Source organism: Thunnus maccoyii, chromosome 24 (assembly GCF_910596095.1).
Source record: "Thunnus maccoyii chromosome 24, fThuMac1.1, whole genome shotgun sequence".
Classification (NCBI taxonomy): Eukaryota; Metazoa; Chordata; class Actinopteri; order Scombriformes; family Scombridae; genus Thunnus; species Thunnus maccoyii.
The window spans coordinates 11805410-11827509 of NC_056556.1; the positions used below are offsets into that span (position 1 = coordinate 11805410).

At 41.8% G+C, this 22100-nt stretch overlaps 1 protein-coding gene across 7 annotated transcripts in view; it reads right to left on the reverse strand.

Annotated features, from left to right (window-relative positions):
* Positions 1 to 22100, reverse strand: part of pard3ba (par-3 family cell polarity regulator beta a) — a 164235-nt gene that overhangs the window by 57986 nt on the left and 84149 nt on the right. For all 7 annotated transcript variants that reach the window (XM_042405179.1, XM_042405180.1, XM_042405178.1 and 4 more), the window contains 3 exons: positions 21879 to 21923; positions 5077 to 5292; positions 3969 to 4173 (listed from right to left, as the gene is read on the reverse strand). In XM_042405179.1, the coding sequence (XP_042261113.1) occupies positions 3969 to 4173; positions 5077 to 5292; positions 21879 to 21923 (466 nt within the window). The remainder of the gene's footprint in view (positions 1 to 3968; positions 4174 to 5076; positions 5293 to 21878; positions 21924 to 22100) is intronic.

Genomic DNA, 22100 nt, shown 5'->3' on the forward strand with positions numbered 1-22100 from the left:
GTTCAATATAAATATCCTTGTTTGATAAAGACATCTGAAACCCCTGACCAGGTTAACCTCTTTGTTCTACAAGAGTATGCGGATGTGGCAGCGGTGTTGAGAGAAAAAAACAGAGCAGCCCGAGTTCCAGTGTTAGTCTTTCTGCGGTCTGTCAGTGGCGCGGCCCCCGAGGCTACGTTCCAGGCAAAGACTTCCCTGCTGTCTGCTGAATACAAACAAGACAAGCAGTCAACCTCTAGTGAGGAAGGTCTGAAGGGCACTGCCATTTGTCTTGGCTTATTTAGCAATCAGGGAGACGAGATGCGAACGGGGTTTTGAGAGCCAGGTGATGAGCCTGCATGATATGATGTGCGATAACATTGTTCAATATTGCGATGACGATGATGTGACTTACGATAAATAAACAAATATGGAAGTGTGCATATTAGCTATACAGTTCCTATGTCTTTCTGCTTTAATAGGTACACTGCTAGCATAGACCTCAAACAAGCCCACTGAATAAAGGAATGAATTATTTCGAACATGCTTTTGTTGAACAAATTGTACATGAATACCCAACCAATTAAACAGAACATTAATTTAACATTATAACTAAGAAATTCAAGTTGAATTTCTCCTGCTCCCTTTAAAATATTTTCCTCTAAACTCACCAAAAACATCTCCTACCATACAGTGTTGTAATAAAAAATATCTGGGGGAAAACAACTTAAATAATTAAATACATATTAATTAAACATGGCAGTTTAAAATAACTCATTTTTCCCATTAAAATCATCAAAGCACTCAACTCTACCCAACAAGGTGCACAGATCTGTACTATGAGGGGGAAAACTGACACAGAGTAGGGCCATTAAATCAAGAGACAATTAGATCAAATCAGGAAAAACATCTACCCCTGAGGGCAAGTTCCATTTCACAAATGTCAATCAATTTTCTAAATGTTAGTTAATAACGTGATGTTTGCATCTGTGAGGGCAGTGTAGCACCCGGACAGTCTACAGTGCACAGACACTACAGTTCAACTGCAAAAAAAGGCAGCTGTTGCAAACATTTTTTGATTTAATGACTAAATAATTACCTTTGCCAGACAAACGTGAAGTAATCTGTGAACTTTCTACGCTATCACTCAGAGACTAACGTTAGCAGAGCGGAGCAGAGAACTCCAGCAGTAACAAACCGGTGATTTTTCTTATTCATCGTGTTTCAGGCAGTCTTGCGATGTGTTTATCCTGCCTGTTCATATCACCATGACGATACGATTTATCAGTCAGCACTACATCTGAGGCCATCTCTCTTTTCCAAATAAAATATCCACCAACAACTCTTAAAACATTGATAGACTGATAACTTAGAATAATTCTCATGACCCTTGCACAGAAAATAGCTAAGAATTCATGATGTATTCTTGAAATTCACTTTGTATAATTTGATGGTAGTCTTAATGTCCACACAGTACAAAACATCAAAAAATTGGCATCCCTCCAATTAAGGAAGCTAAAGCTTTCATTCACATCACACAAACTTCATCAGCACATGGAGTTGGCCCAGTTATCATGCTACTGGAGATGCTCAAATGTCCATTTTCACATCTGAATTATAGCATCTTGATTGTAGGCCAGTTAGAGTAATCTCTGAGGACAGTTTTACAAGGGTAATGTCAGAGTAAATACTACTGTATGGGTGTCAGGACATTTGGCTCTTTCCAGTATCATAAAAACCATGCTAGTGCTGCACAAGTCTGAGTTAATTCTTTGATTGAACACTTTCATTAACACTCTTTAAAACCAGACCACTTGTGCTATGAGCTATGAATTAATGCCCTTCATATAAAGAGGACCACTTATGGATTTAGCAAAAAACAAATGTTCCCACAACAAATATGTGATTGCCAGAGGTCACCTTATACCCAGCTGTTTGCAACGCGCTGCCGCCAAAAACAACTTGTTCTTCAAATACTGGCGCAGCTAAACTAAATATTTATGGCCGCTGAAAGGACAGGGCCCACTTCCAGCATTTGTTGTGCTAGCTGCTGTTGCGCACACTTTCATTGCAGAGGTAAATTGAGGTCACATGTTTATAATTTGCCCTTTTCCTAATGCTGCCATTGGAGTAAAATAACATTTGAGAGCGGCAATTAGATTGAACCATGCAATACTCCAGCAAATTAAGTCATATTTCAAGTTCAATAACGATCAAGTCGGCCAGATAAAGGCCAGAGAGAGAGAGAGAGAGAGAGAGAGAGAGAGAGGGGCTAGTCTGTGGTGCAACAATCTGGAAGCTTTTTACAATGCTCGGCTCTATTGTTGAGTCAGAAAAGCACTCTGCTTCAGTGTTTCGATGAACAGTGGGCTGGTTGTGAGTGTATCTGACTATTGTGGTCAATTCAATTCAAAGGCTGAATTTACAAATGAGAAAGAGAAGAAGGGGTGTGTGTGAGTGTGTGTGTGTGTAAGATGTTCCAGGATTCAAAACTTCTTTATCTTATTTAGTTAGAAGGTGCTTGTTTTTGTTTATATGGATATTTTTATTATTCATGACATTAGCCCACTAAAGTCCAGTGGCAACACACAAAGCTCCTATAATGGCCTACATATAATGACCTACCTGTAAGACTCACTTTACTGTCTTTACTGGCATCTAACATGATCATCAGTGAGAGTCAAGGGGTTATTTTTCCACAAGTTGACATTTTTAAACTTTGAAACCCACTATGCTGTTAACCTGTATGTATCTGTGTGCAACGATGCACAAAAAAAGTCAACTGACAACATGTATTTCTAATTGTCGAGTCCTTGACAGATGATTCTAAACATCACGTTTTAAAGGAAGCTCTAACAAAGACATTTCTTTGATCATTACACAAGTAAGTAACCCTTCCACAGTCAGAGTGGGCATGACTGAGAAACAGAGACTCATAGACGGGAACGTGGAAAGAGGTTGTAAAAAGAAAGAAGAGAGAAACAAAGATCAACAGAGCAATGAAAAATGAGAGATAAAAGGAAATGTTAATGCCTGTGAAGTAGAAAATGCTGCTATAAAAGCTTGACAAGATCTCAGCAGACAAAAAAAAAGCAACACTACAGTATGTGAGCATGATGTTAGGTAGGTTTTCTCTCACCTACAACCCTGCTCACATGTGTTACTCTGTGCAACTCCAGTTCTAGTGCGTGTCCTTCATCTTGCCCTTCTCTCCACCGCCGGCCTAACCGTGTGAACATCTCTTCCATTACTGCCCTTGACACTGTGGCCGATTGGATTCTTATCTGCCATCTGTAGGCCGACGTTCGGGCTGCGCTATCTCTCGCCACAGCCTAATTGAATCTCTAGTGTTGGAAGTGCGGTGATACACTGACCACACCGTGTCACTGCCAATAGATAAGCGTCGCTGTTGGGAGGATTGGACCGCCACAATCACGATGGGGACACGTTGATAAAGGGGTGACAATCTGGTTGGGTCGGAGATAATGGATACCCTCCATTACTGGGAAGGTTGTCTTCATATCTAATAACCCAATATCCCATAATCCTGCTGTGCTCAGTAGGTAATTTGTTGAAACTTAACCAAGTGAAAGTAGGACAGGGGAGCTGCTGTTTTCCCCTTCGATTTCTACATTAAACCTAAATTTTCTTGTTTACTGACAGGATGCATCTGATGTTTAGTTTCCCCTCACCGCTTCAAAAATCTTTACATGGTTCTGAGTGTGATCTAAAACCAGCTGATCAGACCTGAACCTGAAAATATGTGCTAGAACCAGATGGAAAAGTGAAATAACGAGTAGCAATTTTCCTCTGGGAAGCGAAAAGCAAAAGCAATCACTGTCTTGTTGTTGCACTGGAATAAAGCAGCAGTGATGAAACACAAGCCTCATTACCTGCTCTGTTTTAGCTCACATTTTTCTTGTTAATCAGGTGACCTTTTCAATTTAGAGAATCAATCACAAAGAGTCACCATATTCAGATCTCCGTACCTTAAGAGGGCAAATCCTTTCTTTTTGGTCTTCTTCTCCAGATCCTCTGCAGAATCATCTGTTTTCTTCTTTCCTTTGCTCTTCTTCTCTTTCTTCTTCCCTTTGGTTTTCTTCTTCTTCTTCCCGTCGTCGGCGTCCAGGCCCTGGCGTGAGGAGCCGCTGGCCGGCGTTTCGTGACCCGAGCTCTGCTCTGACAGGTCGTCGTCTGAGGAGCGTGAAACAGCAGATGCAGCTGGAATACTGTATATACTCAAACGCAGCTGTGTGCTTTACATTTATTATTGAATTTAGTATTTAATTTAATATGCATGTATGTGCTACTGTGCTGTTGAGACACCTGTTCAGTTGGACATTTATTATGCAGCCTCCCGGTGCAGGAGCCGCTCAAGAGTTTCTACAGCTGGATGTGTTCTACCAGCAGTCTTATCCACTTACCAACATCGAATTTTAGTAGTTAAAGTTATTCAAATTTTTGGTTTAATGTTTTATTTAAAGTATCAGATACCAAGTGAGCTGTTAAATGTCAAAAAAACTAATGTTGCCTCCAAACTGAATACTTTTAATTCCGCTCCAAATGCAGTGAAAGTATGACTTTTCTCATCTAATAGAGCGGTAGATGGTGTAATTTTTCACACTCAAACATCATTAGTCAAAATTCAATCATTTCAGCTAACATGGAGGATGTAATTTGCCTCGCACACTCAACATTACATGTCTGTGGGTCTACAAGGTAGAGCTTTAAAAAATATGCTGCTGTAAGATATAAAGTTGTTCTTCTTAAATTGCTGAGTGGATAAAATCATGTAGCATTTCATTAAGGTACTTAGGCTAAGCACTGTCCCTTGGCAGGCCTCGGGCTCTTCTTGAGTGCCAGTGTGTTGTAAAGCCTAAGGGGATGTGCATTGGCGATGTAGAGTCTAATTTAAAATGAATACATTGTCAAGGAAATATATTATAGCAACAGTGACAGACACACATTAAAAAGGAACTTTTTTAAACTGTTTTGTTTCTTTCTTGTTGGCGGTTCTATAGATCACAATTTGACATCTCGTGTAAAAGTGTAACGTCCCTGAACCTGATATAAAAATGCTAAAATGATTGGTCTTACCATCTTCTGAAGGTCCATCATAGGACTTGTCGATTGCGGTCCTGAAACTCTGATTGCATCCCCGCCCTCGTACCATGTGTGGCCGAGGGCGGTGGAAGGGCACCTGGGCTTGGATGTGGCTCTGCCTGGCCTCCGACACGGCCGTTTGGAGGCTCTCCAGGGAGCTGGACTTCCTGAGGCCCAGGGTCGGGCCCAGCGCTCCATCAGCTGAAGGCTCTGAGAGACAAAAGAGACAAGAGCGGGCGGGAGGAGGCCGATGAGCGAGGAGGTGGACGGATGTAAAAGAGTGTATGAGAGGGAGGGAGCCTGGTTGATGGAGGAGGAGGGAGTTTTACTGCTAAATGAGAATGCAGCCAATGATAAAATGAGACTGAATGATTTGAAATGTTAAAACGGCTCTTGGCATGGCGACCATAAGCTTTTAGTAATATTTAGCCTACTGCTTACAAAACATTTAACCTGTGCTCATTTACTATCATCTACTAATATTTCCTTATTTACAAGGCATTTGCATTTAACTTTTTAAAATCTTAATGCTCCCTGAAATCGAATTTAGGTTAAGATCAGATTAAATAAAGCTTACAGGAGAGGAAGGGAGAGCTGGGACAACAAATTTAGGATGAATTAGGAGAGGGTGCACTGGAATAATTACATACTTTGTCCATTTGTGCCAGATTGATTAACTAATAGTTAATTGAAGAGCATCAGGTGCACAATAACAGACTTCCTGAATATTTTCCAAGATGGTGCCTGTGTACACAGAGTAACTAGTCATACTTTGAGAAAGACTTTTAGAAGACTGATGGATGTTTTTGGATGGTTATCCCACTAAATGACCCTGACTTACAGTGGTATTGTTCCCCCTTTTTTTGCTGTTCTTCTTCCCCTATTTATGTTTACTGTGTGTCTTGTTTACAGCATTTTGTTTGGTCTTTAATTATAATGAATTTGATGTAATTCCTTTATCTTGCTGCCATTTTCTACACCTTGAAATCCATAAACAGATGGAGGGAAAAGAGCCCTAAATATTACAAATGAAAACTATAAAAGAAAAAACAAATATTTGAAGGTATTTGGTCAAATCATGTTTATTTAAGCAGGATTAAAGATTAAAGAGAATGTTCATTTAAAATGTGGATAAATCATATGGAGTTGAATGATAGACTTTTTCAGTGGTAATATGGAAATAAATAATACATTTCTAAATTAATTCAAAACTTACATGCTGTAATCTTAATATATATAATATATTAAAGGCTTGACATGTTTGAAGGCTTACATGTAGATTATGTCTGCATTTCAAACTTTGCATAGTCAGTACAGTATAAGACCTAAGATATAACCTGAGCAATCAGCATCAGCTCACACACTTTCCTCCTAATGGATATAGCTTTTTGGAATAGACCGAAAAAAAATTTAAAAACCAGAAATTTGATGCTATGCAGATGCAAAGTAGTGATGTAGAGGGAAGCAGAGGAGAGAGGGTAAAAAAAACAGGTTTGACAGAAATGAGGAGAAATTCAGAGTCCTATAGGAGGAACGTAAAGGAGGAGGAAAAGAAACGATGAACGAGGTGAAATGCTACAGGGATAGGTGAGGAGCGGCACTATGGGAAGTGACAGGCTCATGCATAAGCAAGGGAGAGAGGGGGGAATAAATGAACTGCCATCATACAGTGCTCAGGTATGGCCTCCAACTGGAGAGGGGAAGAAAGGGGGAGATGGAGGAGCGGGAGAGCGATGAAGGCCACAGCTGATTCAGCAGGGGGAGGAGGCACCGGGAAAAAGGGTGAAGGCTGGGAGGATTTGAAGATATATTGAGCTGCAAGAAAATAGAAAAAAAAAGTGAGACAAAAGAGAGTAAATGTCATGCAGTTGCTGAAAAAGTAGAGGCCATCCTACAGGCTGAGTGAGAAACTGAAGGACAAGTGACCAAGAGGGGTCAAGGAAACACCTTCTCAACCTGGAAACCCATCCTAGCTGTGTATCACAATGAAATAGTGACAACTACTCTTCAAAGAAGTTACAGACAGGATGCAAGTAGCGTTTTTTTTTTTCCCTTCTAAAAACTTTCCTGTAGGGATGACTTTCTCGCACCATGGCACTCACTGCTTAAGACATTTTTTTTTTTTTTTTGTCATTTCAGAGGCTTCAAAGCGCAGAAGTAGAGCGGGGAAAAGGGGAAGTGAAACTGAAGCGGGCGATAGAGTCGAAGGAGGGGGAAAAGTAAGCGGAGCGTTGCTGCCTTTTAAGTCCTAAATTGACTTTCTGAGAGGAAGTGGGATTTATGGGGAATAAGGGGTTATAAATAGAGAGGGGGGGAGCGCTCAGGAATAAAACGCTCAATTTGAGAGGCAGGATTTGTGTCACAAATGTAATTACGGCTGTCCAGCTCGCAGCCTGATAGAATTAAGCTCCTTGCCAGTGCACTGCTGTACTCTACAGAGAAGCTGTGTGTGTGTGTGTGTTGTGTGTGTGTGTGTGTGTGTGTGAGCATGGGCACGTGTGTGTGAATACTACAAAATGTGAGGATTTGGGTCCAAGTGAAAAAAAAAAAATTAAAAGTCATGATACTGCCTGTATGAGATAGTGGTGTGTGTCCTTGACCGCCTCAGATGAAATAGGAGAAGAAGTAAAGTATGAGCACAATTCACTTTTGCTACAGTGTGTGTTTCTGTGTGCGTGTGTGTGTGTGTGTGGCTGTGAGTTCACTCATTCCATGCATGTCAGGCGGTTGAGGCTGGAGGTAAATGAATAATGAGGGTTTAATAGGATGGATGAGCGGGGGAGAGGTGGCTATCATCGCCAGCTCGATCCAATGGAGGGTGAAATCAGCGTTTATCACATATCGCTGCCTGCTGTGCCAGCAGATGCTCTCACGGATCCGTTCGCATCATGTCTGCCTGATTGCCACTGATTCAAGCTGGTGCACATATTTGACAAACAGCCTAACAGCCAAACAGGCCAGGACGATGGGCAATGTCCTTCACAGCTGTAACACTACTCCATCCAAGATCAAGCAAAAATGTCACATCCTCGCTTCCTGTTTTGCTACTTTTTTTAATCTCACTGTAGCGAGCGGCGGAGCGGGAGGAGTTGTTTTAAGTGTCGAGCTTCTTTTAGGTAGTCGAGCGGAGTTTCGAATGTTTCATGAGGGGAACGATTGTGACATTTGCACCAAGTTGAACCTTCAACATCCACATGCTGGGGCAACTTTGGAGCCTTTGAGTTGCGGTGGGTGATGCCAGCATGTTTTTCGAGGTTCAGTTCACAATAAATGGCGTCCTATTGCGTCTCCAGTGTTGGAGTCTATATGTGTGAATGAGACATCACGAGTCTCATGGGTATTTAGAGCAATTTGCCACACAAAACAAAGGGGGGAAAAAATAAGACTTCTAGAGCCTCTTTCACACATAGTTCCTGGTAAATTACTGGGATAATCTTTCAGGCACCGCTAGTGATTTTCACTATTCACACATGCAGAATAGATAGGGCAAGGGATAGTCCAGCAGATGCCAACCGCCGTGAAACTCAACAGAAGAAGAAGGACAAGGCTGATGTAGGTATCAGATGTACTCAGCCTGATAAAGCTATAGTTTGCCCTGTCTTGACAGAAGAAAACCATTTTGTGTCTCTAGCATTCAAATCTCAAAACAACTGTCTCAGTATCATAATTAAGAGTCTCTCCTAGAACCATGTATTCAGCCCAAACTGTCACAGTACATGTGAAAGTGTCTTTTATTAGAGGGAGGTAACCCTGCTTCCATTAACACAGCAGAAATGTCACTAGGTCTTGAAGTGGGCAGTACAGATTTCCCTGAATATCGATCCCTGCACACATTCACACATGACCCCATGCAGGAAATGCTGAAAAAATTTGATTTAAACTGATGACTATAATGTAAATCTAATATATAGTGTGTTTAAAGGATCTGGGAGACTCCAGTGTTTCTGTTTTGGAACATTGAGGATATTGTTAAAAGAAAACTTTCAAAAGTGTTAATTTACAGAGAGGAAAAATACTTTCTATAAAACAATACTTATTCAGCTTGTGATTGACAAGTAACTTTGGGGAAATTCAGTGCAGGAACAAACTTAATGCTAAAGAATGTTGCTGAAAACAAAGAACCTGCCAATTACCACTCAAAAATGGTGCTTGCATTCCACACTAAACACACAAACACTTTAAAGTATCTACCAACATCCACTCAAAAAGCACACACCTGTTTGCATATTGCAGACGCCCAGCAACAACACGCGCATGCTAGTATCCATCTACTTACAGTAAATACCTAACACACATACACACACTCACCTGTCTCTATGTGATATGTATATTGTGACTTCTGTAGAGGCTGACTGCTGTCATGTCTGTATTGAGCAGACAGCAGTGAAGTCTTTGCCTGGAACGTAGCCTCTGGGTTCTGCTGTGCTGACAGGCCCTGCATGGACTAACACTGCTCCGTGATTTGTATTTTAAAAAGTGGCAGTGACACACCTGCCACCTGTGACTGAGGCAAACTGATGCAGCTTTGGTTAAGTACACGTTTACCATATGTCACGGGGGTCAAACTCCATCTGAGTGATATTTTGCGTGAATAATTTAAAGGATCAGTGTGTAGGATTAAGTGACACCTAGTGGTGAGGTTGCAACTGAATATCTCTCCCCTCAACCGCTCCCTTTCAAGCGTGTAGGAGAGCCTACGGCGGCTGCGAAACTCGCGAAAAACGTGAAAGGCCCTCTCTAGAGCCAGTGTTTGGTTTGTCTGTTCTGGGCTACTGTAGAAACATGGCGGTGCAACATGGCGGGCTCCTGCACCCTATGTAGATATAAAGGGCTCATTCTAAGGTAACAAAAACACAACAATTCTTATTTTCAGGTGCTTATACACTAATGAAAACATACTTATGGATATTATATTCCATTCCTGCCAATAGAGGCCCCTAAATCTTACACACTGGTCCTTTAAAAATGATAATTGCAGTCTAATGCTAAAAGTTTGCAAACACTATCAATTCTGAATAAAAGTTGTCTGCACACAACTCTCTACTTATTTCACCCAGTGAACACATAAATGAATTAAAAAGGTCCACATTACAGGCTTTGCCAGACTGTGTGCGTGGTGCAAATTTAATACACTATTCAGACTTATGCACTGATGCACATGTATCGTCTTTTTAAAAATTTGACATTGTTGTTTTGGTCACCATCTACAAACAAGCAGACTCTCTCTCTCTCTCTCTCTCACACACACACACACACCAACATAAACCCAGGCACATTGCTGAACCCTCCCACAGTGTCTCAGCAGGGTCTTAACACTTACCTATCAACTGGACTACAATGTGCTCCACAGCAAGCAGCTTTGCAGCACACTGGCTGAAAGGTTGCCACGGTTACAAGAAAGTGCCCCCTCCATCAAAACTGCTGGGGGTGGTGGCACGGAGAAGGTGTGTGTGTGTGTGTGTGTGTGAGAGAGGGGTGACAGTGAGTTACCAAGGATACACTTTAGACCAGGGACGTCATGCAAGCCAAAATTCTGGGGGGCCACAATTAGAGCGGGGGACGAGGGGGAAATAATGAGAAAATAATGACGCAATTTTCTGCAACTTAACATATATTCAAAGACTTTGGGGGGATTATTTTAAAACTTCACTGAATCTGTTTTCATAGCTCAGTAATCTCCCTCTTTATATTAGAGTAAATACTGTGTATGTATTTAGAGATTTTCATGTCAATTATTTGTGTTGTTATTGAAAATGACACTCACTTATTCACTCACTTATACACCAGCATCTACACTGCTGCCACTTTTCTTGAAAAAAAAAAAAATCTTGTCTGCATCACCCAAAAATTATAAGGGGCATTAATTCACATAAGAAAGCCTATATCCACAATGCAAATCAATTTAGAGAACATAGATAATAAAGCCATAGATGAAAGGAACCTGCCGACATGGTAATAGCTGTATTTTTAACACAATGTACAGGAAGCAGCATGAGTGCAGATGAGACTGTGCTGACATCACAGCAGTGTCTGCTCCATTGCCAATAAAAGCTCAGACTGAGCAGTAGTAACCTATTTTTCCTCGACACTTTTGATAAGTGTCGCTTGACAGAAATTATGTATTTTCAACAGAAAAAAAAGTGCTGCTTGACACTTTCCCTTCATGTACGCACCTGGAGAATTTTGTTATGTCGTGGACACAGTCGTATTTTGTCACGCAGTGTGATTGGGTAGTGTTACTAACATCAGCAACATCGTTTTCACTGAACTTCTTTATTGACATTTTGGTCTTTAACTTTAGATCATTTGTCCTTGTTTAATTAGTCCTAGTTGGAATGATGTAATGGTACCACGGTAAACAAGCTGTGTAACAAGCTGGCTTGGAGATAGCTTCTGGTTACCATGGAGATGACTGAAACCTTTTGTGACTCTTGAATTTCTGTTGAGCGACACTTATCAAAAAGTGTTGAGCAAACAGATTGAGGGATGGCTACTAATTTCAGCTGGTACTAGCCAACTATCTTGCAAAGCAAACTATGCCTATATTTCTCAAGTGCAATTAAGCATGTATAACTAATTGCATTTAATTTTCACATGTTTGAAAAAGGGATTGATGCTCTACTAACTACTCCAAACCGATTTCATCCTGTAATTTTTGGAAGAAACCAATACCACAGGGAAAGGGGGTGTGTGACTTTTTGAGGTATGATCTATGACAATTAGAAGAATCGATTGACTCATAATATAAAATAAAAAAGTAATAAAGTTTTTGCTTTGACCAACAGTGAAAAGGGGCTTGTTGCTCCTGGATGTAGCTCTTTAAATGGGGTACAGAGACCACATACACACATGCCTCCATGATCACAAAGATGCATACACACACACAACAATGCACAAATCTATACTTATAGAGACACACATGTAAGAAACAGATGCACACACACACACTTTCCATCTAGGATCCAATCTCAGAGCCGGCTAATAAAACCCACAGCCGTTGTTCTCGGCACCAGTAAAACAGGCCCTGACCTCCACACCACTATAAAAACCCATGACACACACACACACACAGACACACTACACACCTGTAAAAGACAGCCTGCTCTCAGTGCTGCTCAATAAAGGTTATTGAATTAAATTCTGTAGAAGCCTTAGATCATACTTGTGAGCAACAGAAAGGCCCCTTCCTATTTACAGTGTTTCCATAAAAGTTATCTAATTTGGAGCCTTGAAAGTTATTGAATTACAACAGATAGTAACAATTTCATCTCAATAAATGTTTATGAATGGATTTGAATGGTTTAAACTACACAAAGAAATGAACAGAGCAAAAAAAATGTCCGTGCTTCACCTTAGATGAAATGTCTTGAATACAGGCTTTTAAACATTTATTAGAGCAAACCTATGATGCCATGTGAGAAGTTTAAAGAGTGCCTGTTAGTTCCAACAGATCACATAAATGTGTTAAAAAAAAGATACAGGTCAATTTTTAAAAAGGCTGAGTCATGTCATAAAACTGGGCATTGTTGTTTTTAGCAAACACTACTCAAACAGGAGTAAATAGTGTATTATAGTGTGTGGGATTCTCTCAAAATAAAATACAATGCCCATGTTCATGGTATGAAAAGGAACATGTTTAGATCCTTTTGGACAATAATGCAGCAGTATGTCGACAGAGGGATAAGATGCATCAGGCTTTTGCTAAACAGGCGGTTGTCATTAATGCTCTGTCTTCATATTCTAAGTATTTTCTAATCATAAGACAAACCCAGCCTCATACCATATCGCTCCAGGCAACTGTCCAGCCACTCAAGGCAAATCCAATTCATGTTATGGCCAATCAAAACTCCACTCCAATTAAAAACCTGTCCAATCATTACCCACCCCTTCATCACTCTTTGAATGCACTCAGCTATATCAGAGGATGGAGGATGGAGCTGGATGGAGGCGCTGCTCTGGCAGTAATTGTGTTTAGCTGTTTAGATGTATGAGAGAATGGGGACATATGGGCTGTGTGTATTCAGCCTCCAACTAGATGAATGGCTTTAATAACCAGAGGGGACTTAAAAGGCCATTTCATAATTACTGCTTACCTCTACTGGATTACAGCAGCATGGCGGGGGTGGCAGAGTATGGATGAGAGTTGGAGCGAACTGCGTGGAGTGGGACATGTGCCATTTGTAAATGCATGGCAGATAAAAGGGCTTGTGCAATGAGGGAGAACTGTAGTGTATAAATTGAGACACACACCTTTGTAATGCTACACTAGCGAAGACCTTCACTGACTATTAAACCATCCGCCTAACTTTAACACCAGGGTTCTACGACATGACGTTTTTGGCTTTCCAGATGGTCATATGGTCCTGCCATGACTTAGCTTAGAGAAATATCCATCTACACAATGAACCCTGATAACATCATAGCAATCATAGACCTGCAAGATGTCCAAATGGCCATTTAACACACCATAGATATTGTAAAACTTAGCAAAAGTAGGAAAAACAAACAAACAAAGTAGTCTTTCTGTTGTTGTCTTGTGAAATGTGTTATATTAAAGATCTTATCAGGCAGAAAATATTGGACTTGGTCTGAAACTGAGCCATGGAAAACCTACACAAACCAGATATGCATAAATAAATTTAAAAAAAAAATAAAAGTCCAGATCCTAAATGGTCACAAGGACATCCAGAGACACAGTGTCTTACACCAAAAATTAGCAGCAGCATGACGCTTCACTAATTAATCAGCAGCCATGGTCAAAAAGAGATGTAACACATGTAATTTTTCCGGCACTTCACAGTTTTCACTTTGTCTCACTTCAGAAAACAGATTGTTGGGGACGTCCTGGTGGCTTAAGTCAAAGACGTCGACCTTATAATTGTAACCTCCCCACTACGAGCCTGGCTGGTAATCTTTGTTGTGTGTCATCTTCTCCCTCTCTCCTCTCGTTTCCTGTCTTGTTTAGAAGCACCATGCGATCAGAGCTCATATTAACACACAGACCAAAGACCCGCTGCAATGCAATAGGACCCTAATCAACCCAATTACACTGACCTGACTATGCTAGATGCAGAACTGGCCGTCTTCCACCATAAAACACATGGGATAAAAGGACTAACTCTTGTGCCCAATGTCCCACATCTGTTGTTCCATTTTCACGCAGATATCTTACAGTCTGATCGTGGATTAACGTGATTCTAATTCTAAATTTACTGATGAAAAGTGAAGTTTTCATTCATCACTTTATTCATACAAACACAGTTGGTCCTTACAAGAATAGAAATACGAGACACACGCACACACACAGACAGACAGATGGGCCTTGCAGACACAGAATGATCCATCAATCCAAATCATCGCAACATGGTGACTTTCCACTTAAATCAACAATGACAAGCCGGATGCAAAGAACTGAGAGAGGCAGAGAGGAAGAGAGAGGGAGAGAGAGGGGGAGAGAGAGAGAGAGAGAGAGAGAGAGAGAGAGAGGTAAGGAGGGAATGACAGTGAGAGGCAGAGTTATGCAGCGCCCAAACAAAGAGTGTGAATATAAAGCTTCGGCGCTGGCAGGATGCCGGCTGGTTTTAAAGTCTCATTGTGCAGAGAGGAGATGACGGGGACTAATGGGCCCACAGAGTGATGGCACCGGTGGCTGTGCTGAAGGGTTAGCTGTTAGCAAAACATCTAAACATCCAGGCAATCAGAAAACACAACACATGGAAAGAAACACACTGAAAGACTGAAAAAAAAAAACAACAAACAAACAAAAATGTATAACTAACAAGTACTGGAGATGTGTGTGAGGTTAAGTATTGCAGTATAACCCTCTACACAGCCCTGTATAGTGTGTGTGCGTGCAAGTGTGTGTGTGCTGGATGAGCTCCCAGGTGTGTTGTAAGAGGGCAGTCAGCTGCCAGGGGAGATGTTAGACTCTAAGGGAGAGAAATGGAGGGATGAATGAAGGGATATCTGTCCATTACTCTTCAGGCTGTCTGTGGGGTGTGTACAAACACTTATGCACACACACACACACACACACACACACACACACACACAGACACACACACACACAGACAGAGGCACTAAAAGATGCTGGGCTGGGGCTGACTCGGTAGAGGAAACTCCACGGCTGGAGCATGTTCACCATAATCACATAAGGCTGGAACAGATACAGCTGCAGAGGATGGAGAGAGAGAGAGAGAGAGGAAGAGAAAAGGAGTGAGAGAGAGGGCTGAAGATAACAGAGAGTGAATAAAAAAGGATCAGCCTGTTGAGAGAAAGAGAATCCAAGTGATCATAAAGAGAAAATTGGATGTAAGAGAGGAAGAGAGAGAAAGGGAAGGAAGAGAGAGACGAAGGTTTGGGATTGAGAGGATACTAAAAATGGGGATGAGCCTGGCGACAGAGAGCAGGAGACGGAGAATAATCAGGAGAGAAGCGATTGGGGGGGGGAAGCGGGAAAGAACGAGAGTGGTGGTGAAGATGAAAGTGGGAAAAAAAAGAGAAAAAAAAAAACCCAACTAAAAGCTCTATTGAAGATGGAGACTCCTAAGACTGGAGAATCAAGAGAGAAGAAAGAGAGAGGGAGAGTGGGACACATCTTGAGTAAGTGACAGAGGGAAAGATGGAGCGAGAGGAAAGAGAGAGAGAGAGGAGTGAAGCGCTCTAGCCAGAGAGAAAAAGGGTTTTAGCCAGATTAAAGAAGCCAGGCAGGCCTCTTAAGACCATCCGCCTAATGAAATATGTCAAAGCCCATAAAGAAACACTGAGGCCATTTAAGAAAGGGGGGGGGGCGGAGGGAGGGGATAGCGCAGGAACCTAGGCAAATACACTGCATCAGCAAAAATGAAAAACACGCAAAAGCCCTGTCAATACGCATTAGCTGAGACGTCAACAGGAGAGGGGATGAAAAACAAGACGAGAGGAATGCTGCGGCGGAGAAATGGATCGCTTTATTTATCATGGGCCATAAGGGTTACTGGTGCTGATCAGAAATGCCAGGAAAATCATAGTGGGATAGGAGGGGAGGGGGTTGTGGTGGTGGTGGTGGTGGAAGGGGGGGGTATCAGGAAGAAGAGGAGGAGGGCGGAGGTGAAGCCACTTGTGGGAATGCTGAGTGTGGGGGATTTGAGGTCAGCAACGGTGCTCGGGACATTTGTATTCCGCCGGCAACGGGCTTAGCTGGCTGTTGCAGGTGGGTTTAAGAGATCGGTGTATGTGTGTGTGCGTGCGTGGGTGCGTGTGTTTTAATAAAGACACAGTAAAAAAAAAAAAAAAAAAAAAAAAAAAAAAGGGCGCTGGGGCTGTCTCCCAGCATCAGAACTAAAATGCTGGTCATGGTTCGTACAGTGTGTTTTAAATGAGATGCAATGTGTCTACATCGCTGAACCCCGCAATTAAAATAATGACTTCTCCAACCCAGCTACAGTAGAGCTGGTCAACTGAGCATGCACACTCTCTGTCAGCAACACTCTGATTTATATTCATACTGGAGCAGGCCAGAACAACCTCCAGTGTTGGCCGCTGAGAAGCAATGCTGGAGCAGTTATATCTGACTCAGTGGAAATTTACTGCTCCCATATCTAAACCTATCACAGCACAAACTGTTCCACATACACAAGTCAACTTAGGGACTGGTGCATACGAGCTACAATAACTTTGCAAGCAATCTTTTCTGTCGTTATCTGTCATCTATCTTGTCGATTTCACACACTCTTTTTTATAGCCATTTATTTTCTATTATTTAATGGCATACTCAAAACATAATGCCAATCATGACATCATGCTTCAAATCTTTGTTGTCAAGCTTTCATTGCTGCTATGCTTCTTTTCCACTGTGATGTCTTTCGATTTTCTGTTTTTAAGTCTGAATTTAGGAAGCCCATTTCACACATGGAATACATAACATTGCTAGGTTCATCTGTGCTATGTTACTCACTGTGCATGTGTGAGGGGCGCGAATGCTATGTAAGAGAAAAACGGATGCTGCTGTTGTTATTGGCGTTGAGTACAAGTTTCAGTAGTCTTCATATATACAGTTGTCGTTGTAATTATTGAACCAACATTGGTAGCAGAGGATGGCAGCTGGCAATTACAAAGTTCAGCCAGCGTTTAACAAAATGAAGTCTTATGAAAGTTGGAAAAATTAGGTTGAAATTTGGGGACTGGTTAGCAACCTGGAGAAGAAGAAGCAGGCCTTGGCGGTTGCCTTATTGCTAATGGGAAGAGCAAGGGACCATGCACTGGAAAAATCGCTGCAGAGGATTTGAACAACGATGAGGGAATGACTACACTTCTGAACATGAAGCCAGCCTTTAAGAGAATCTTTGGCAATATTTCGGCACAGAAAGGTGCTGGTGAACTGCAAGTGAGTGGAGATGCTGTGGACTCTGCCCACTACACACGATTTACCGGCAAGTGAGAAAGTAGGTCAAGTTTGCAAATTCAGATGGCTGTTCAGGGCACGAATCAACACGACAAATATGGGAGAAGAACAAGATGTACAGTCTGCCAAAGCAGATAGCACTGGGCAAAGTATTGTCCACACAAAAATAAACATGCAAAATTGACAGAAGAAGAGAGATTGACCATTGTTGTTGAAGAATGGAACATTACTTTGTTGTCAAAAGAATGATTGTCTGACAGAGATCTTCATGGTGGAGTTTTTAGGATCAGCTGTGATTAACAAAGCTTGCACTAGAACGGTATACGGAGAAAAAAGGCTTGATCGTTACATAAGTGGACTAACAGAGGGAGTTATTGAAAATGAAGGACATAAAGAGTGCAAGACCATTGAAGTTTGGCAATGGGAGAGTTGTTCATTCTACAAAGAAGGAGAAAATTCCAGCCATGATATGACAGACTAGATGTCAAATTGAAACAGAACTTATCCCAGCAGATATCCCATTGCTTTTAAGCAAAACTTCACTGGAAAGGCATAATTAAACTCACTGAAATCCTGATGAAAATGAAGAGAGACAACAGATGTGACTGGAAAACAGGCCTAGACTAGGCCCTGATGGCAAAGAACTATATGCACAATACCTATGGCTACAATCCCTACCACCTAGTGCTCGGACAGAACCCAAATCTGCCTTCAGTTCTCACTGATAAGCAGAGACGATCCAAAGAGCCCTTCGTAAACAGCTGCAGCCCATTGATGACTGATACGAAACAGGGGACAAAGTCTACTACAAGCAGGTGGATTTGTACAGAGGTCCAGGTGTGGTCATCGGCCAGATGGTGCGGTGATATTTATTAGGCATGGGGGCACCTACGTTCCGGTACATGAATTCAGGCTTCGAAAGGTAAATGGCCCACAAGCAATTCTGGGAAAAAGGGACAATCATACCATGTTACCAAAGGCTGGACTTAATGAGAATAACTATAACACATCTACAAATGATGAATCCCTTGGTGTTGAGGATAACAGTGAGCCCCCTCACACATCAGTAAAGCCTAGAGGGGGGTAATCATGGTCAATCTGACGCAACACAGACACACTCATTCACTGCTTGTGAAGACCTTAGGCTGAAAACTGGACAAGTAGTTACATACACAGATAGTAGAAGTGGCCAAGCACACACTGTAAAAATCCTCTGCCGGGCAGGAAAGGCCACTGAAACACACAAAAACTGGTACAATTTGCAGTACACTGAGCCTGTTGTTCTGACACATCAGGGTCAGTTGACCTAGGACAAGTAGACAGTCTTCAAGTGGTTCTGTCTGTGCATGCCGAGTTATGCGCTGACTGCCATGAAGATGACATACTGTGAATGATGATGCCTTTTCGCCTGCCAAACACAGTGAACTCAGCAAATGGAAAAAGAACAATGTGTTGAAAGAGGTGAAAGATGAAGGCCAGAAATGCATCTCTATGAGGTGGGTATGCACACTCAAGGAGACACCTGATGGTGGTGTACCTAAAGCTAGATTAGTTGAAATTAACGCTAAGGAGCTCCCAAAAGACTCATCGACATGTGCCTCAGAGTCTCAAAAAATGATCATGGCTGTTGTATATCAAAAGAAATGGCAGCTGAAGTCCATGGACATTAAAGCAGCTTTTTAACAAGGTAAAGAGTTAAACCGAAATGTCTACATCCAGCCTCCCTAAGAAGCTCAAAACAAAGGAAGCCTATGGAAGTTGAAGTAGTGTGTTTGTGTCCTTGCAGATGCTTTTTTGTATTGGTATAACATAGTGAAAGACACTATACAGCAGTTGGGAGCGACTGTGTCAAAAGTTGATCCAGTAGTGTTCTACTGGCTGGATGACTCTTGCAATGTGATGGGAGTCCTTGCTTGCCATGTGGATGAATTCATCTGAGGTGGTTCAGAAACGTTCTCCACAACAGTCATCCCTCACTTGAAAGCTGCTTTTGAAGTTGGACGTGAAGAATACAGCAGTGTCAGCTACGTTGGCATGGAGGTCGACTCTTTGGAGGATGAGATACAGGTGTAACAAAGTATACACACAGATCAGCCAAATATTGTGGGTGGCAAGACAGAGTAGACCCAACATAATGTGTGACATATCCATCCTAGCATCCAGCACAAAGCATGCTAGTATTCAGACCCTGCACTGTGCAAACAAATTTATCAGAAAATTAAAATCAGAATAGGTGACCTTGAGGTTTCAGTGCTTGGGAAAAGACAGCTCCCTGAAACTGGTGGTGTTCAGTGATTCCTCTATGGGAAACCTTCCAGACCGAGGCACTCGAGACGGACACCTGATCATGCTGATTGGAGAGAAAAGAGTCAAAGAGGATCAGGAGAGTTGTCCGAAGCACTTTAGCAGGAGCGACTTTGGCACTCAGAGATGGCATTGACAGTGCAGTTTTCTTAGCTGCACTCTACTCAGAGCTTACCACAGGTGATTGCACACATAACAATTTGCCCAATGTGTGTGTAACAGACAATCACTCTTTTCTTGATGCTGTCAAGTCCACCAAATCAGTGACGGGGAAGAGACTCCGCCTCAAAATCAGCAGTGTCAAGAAGATCATCCACTCTGGGACCATGCAACAGATCATGTGATGAGCCACCAAGGAGCAGCTTGCCGACTGCTTGACAAAGAAAGGGTCATCTGTACATGTTCTGCTGAGGGCTCTCAGCTCTCAGTGAAGGGTGTGACGACTTCAAGGCTAAATGGACTAGACAACAAATACCTTTCTACCATCAAACTCTAGTCATTAAAGCTGCAGCTTTAAACATGTTTATCTGTTAAAGGTTTGAAAAAAAGACATGTTTGCTTCTTTTTCCTGTTCTTTACTTGAAATATAAACTTCTCAAATACATCCCTACATGTTCAAGCCTGAATCCAACCCAAAATATGAGTGGACATCACAAACAACCTGTGGAACAACCTTAGCAACTACCTTAGCAACCAAGGTTACAGAACGGACAGCCATTTGTGGGCATACACAAACAATTCTGACATCATCACAGGGAGAAAATAGAAGTAACTTTCCAAACAGAGTGTTCAGAGCAGGCTGAAGCCCTGGCTTTTGACTTGATGGGAGCATTTTTACATACGTTCACCTCAGGTTTTGGAACGTTGACTATGTTCTACATAGACATCCGACACTATAACTGTAATCACAAAAAGCATGTTATATTACCTATTTCTCATTCAGACATTCATTAGGTAAAATATACCTTGCGGGACAGGACACAGCGCTTGCGTGATATTTGGCACCATGTGCAGTAGAGGGAGCAGTGATGTGAAAGTGACAATATCGAGGAAGAAGAAGAAGAGTGTTCTCTGTCCTTTCACAGGCTGTGTCAGTGATGGATTTTTAAACCGCCATTTTGACGCTGAAGCCTTAATTAATGACCATCTTGAGCCTGAGGGATGCTGTCACAGTGAATCCGCTAATATATTTTCTCATCATTTTCATCAGTCAACATTGTTAGAGAGCAAATTCTGCTGCCTGTTTTATAATGTCTGACAGTGCACGAGCAGATAATGACAGGACGTTAAGCTGGATCCCTGTTTGCTCACATGTATGTAAAGCATTTCGCTGGATAGTTATTCATCCATCCATGGGATTGGCGTGAATGAAAATTGAAAATATATCTCATGGAAGTGTTATGGAAATGTTACCAGGGACTGTAAAAGTGACTTAGGTGCTCATTCAGACATGACACTGATATGTTAAACTGCCAACACATTTGCATAACAAGGTAAAAGTCTTAAGAACCTCCTAGTTTTGGTTAATTCCAAATGAACAGTTGTTCCTGCAATCAGAAATGTAAAATGTCACAATTCTTGAGAATGAAGTGGATATAAAGCAGTTTGAAATACAACAGTATAATGTTACTCAGTAAAACAAAACAGTAAAACTGACTTTATATTTTCCCTTTAACCAGACTTCTCTCAAATAAAACAAGGCAGAACTGAGCACAGAGAAATAACTGAGGCGGAAGCCATTGTAATGCAATACGGCTGCTGTCAGCTGGGTGAGGATTGAACACTGTGGGCCTGCTGACCTGGACGGCTATAAAGCAGCCAGAGCTTAGACACTAAGTGCTTCACAACTCAGCTTTGTCAGCCAGGGAGTGGAAGGAGAGGGCAGGCAAAAAAAAAGAGAATGTTTGAGAATAGATAGCAAAGAAAGAGAGAAAATGAGAATCTTCACACACAAGGTTAATTTGTTTTCGTGTGTAGAGAGGCTTAACTGTTGCAACTGCGCTTGGCAACGAGGGAGAGAAACAGAGAAATTGGCGGGTCAGAAACAAAATAAGAAGAGCGTTTTCTCTGAGTGTATGCATGTGTGTTTAAGATTATATCAAACACTCACCGTCTCTCTGCCCGACCAATGATCCCACGTTGCTCTCATCCGCCACTAAAACACAAAAACCACACAGTAAATACCACATGTTATTACGAGCCACACATACTGAGATACAGAGCGGCGTATAAATCACTTCAGTGCTGCTTTGTGGATGATTATACTAGTATCTACTAGCGCTGGTACCTAAATGACTCCCTGCAGAAGTATCAAAAGGAGGAGGGTTAGTGA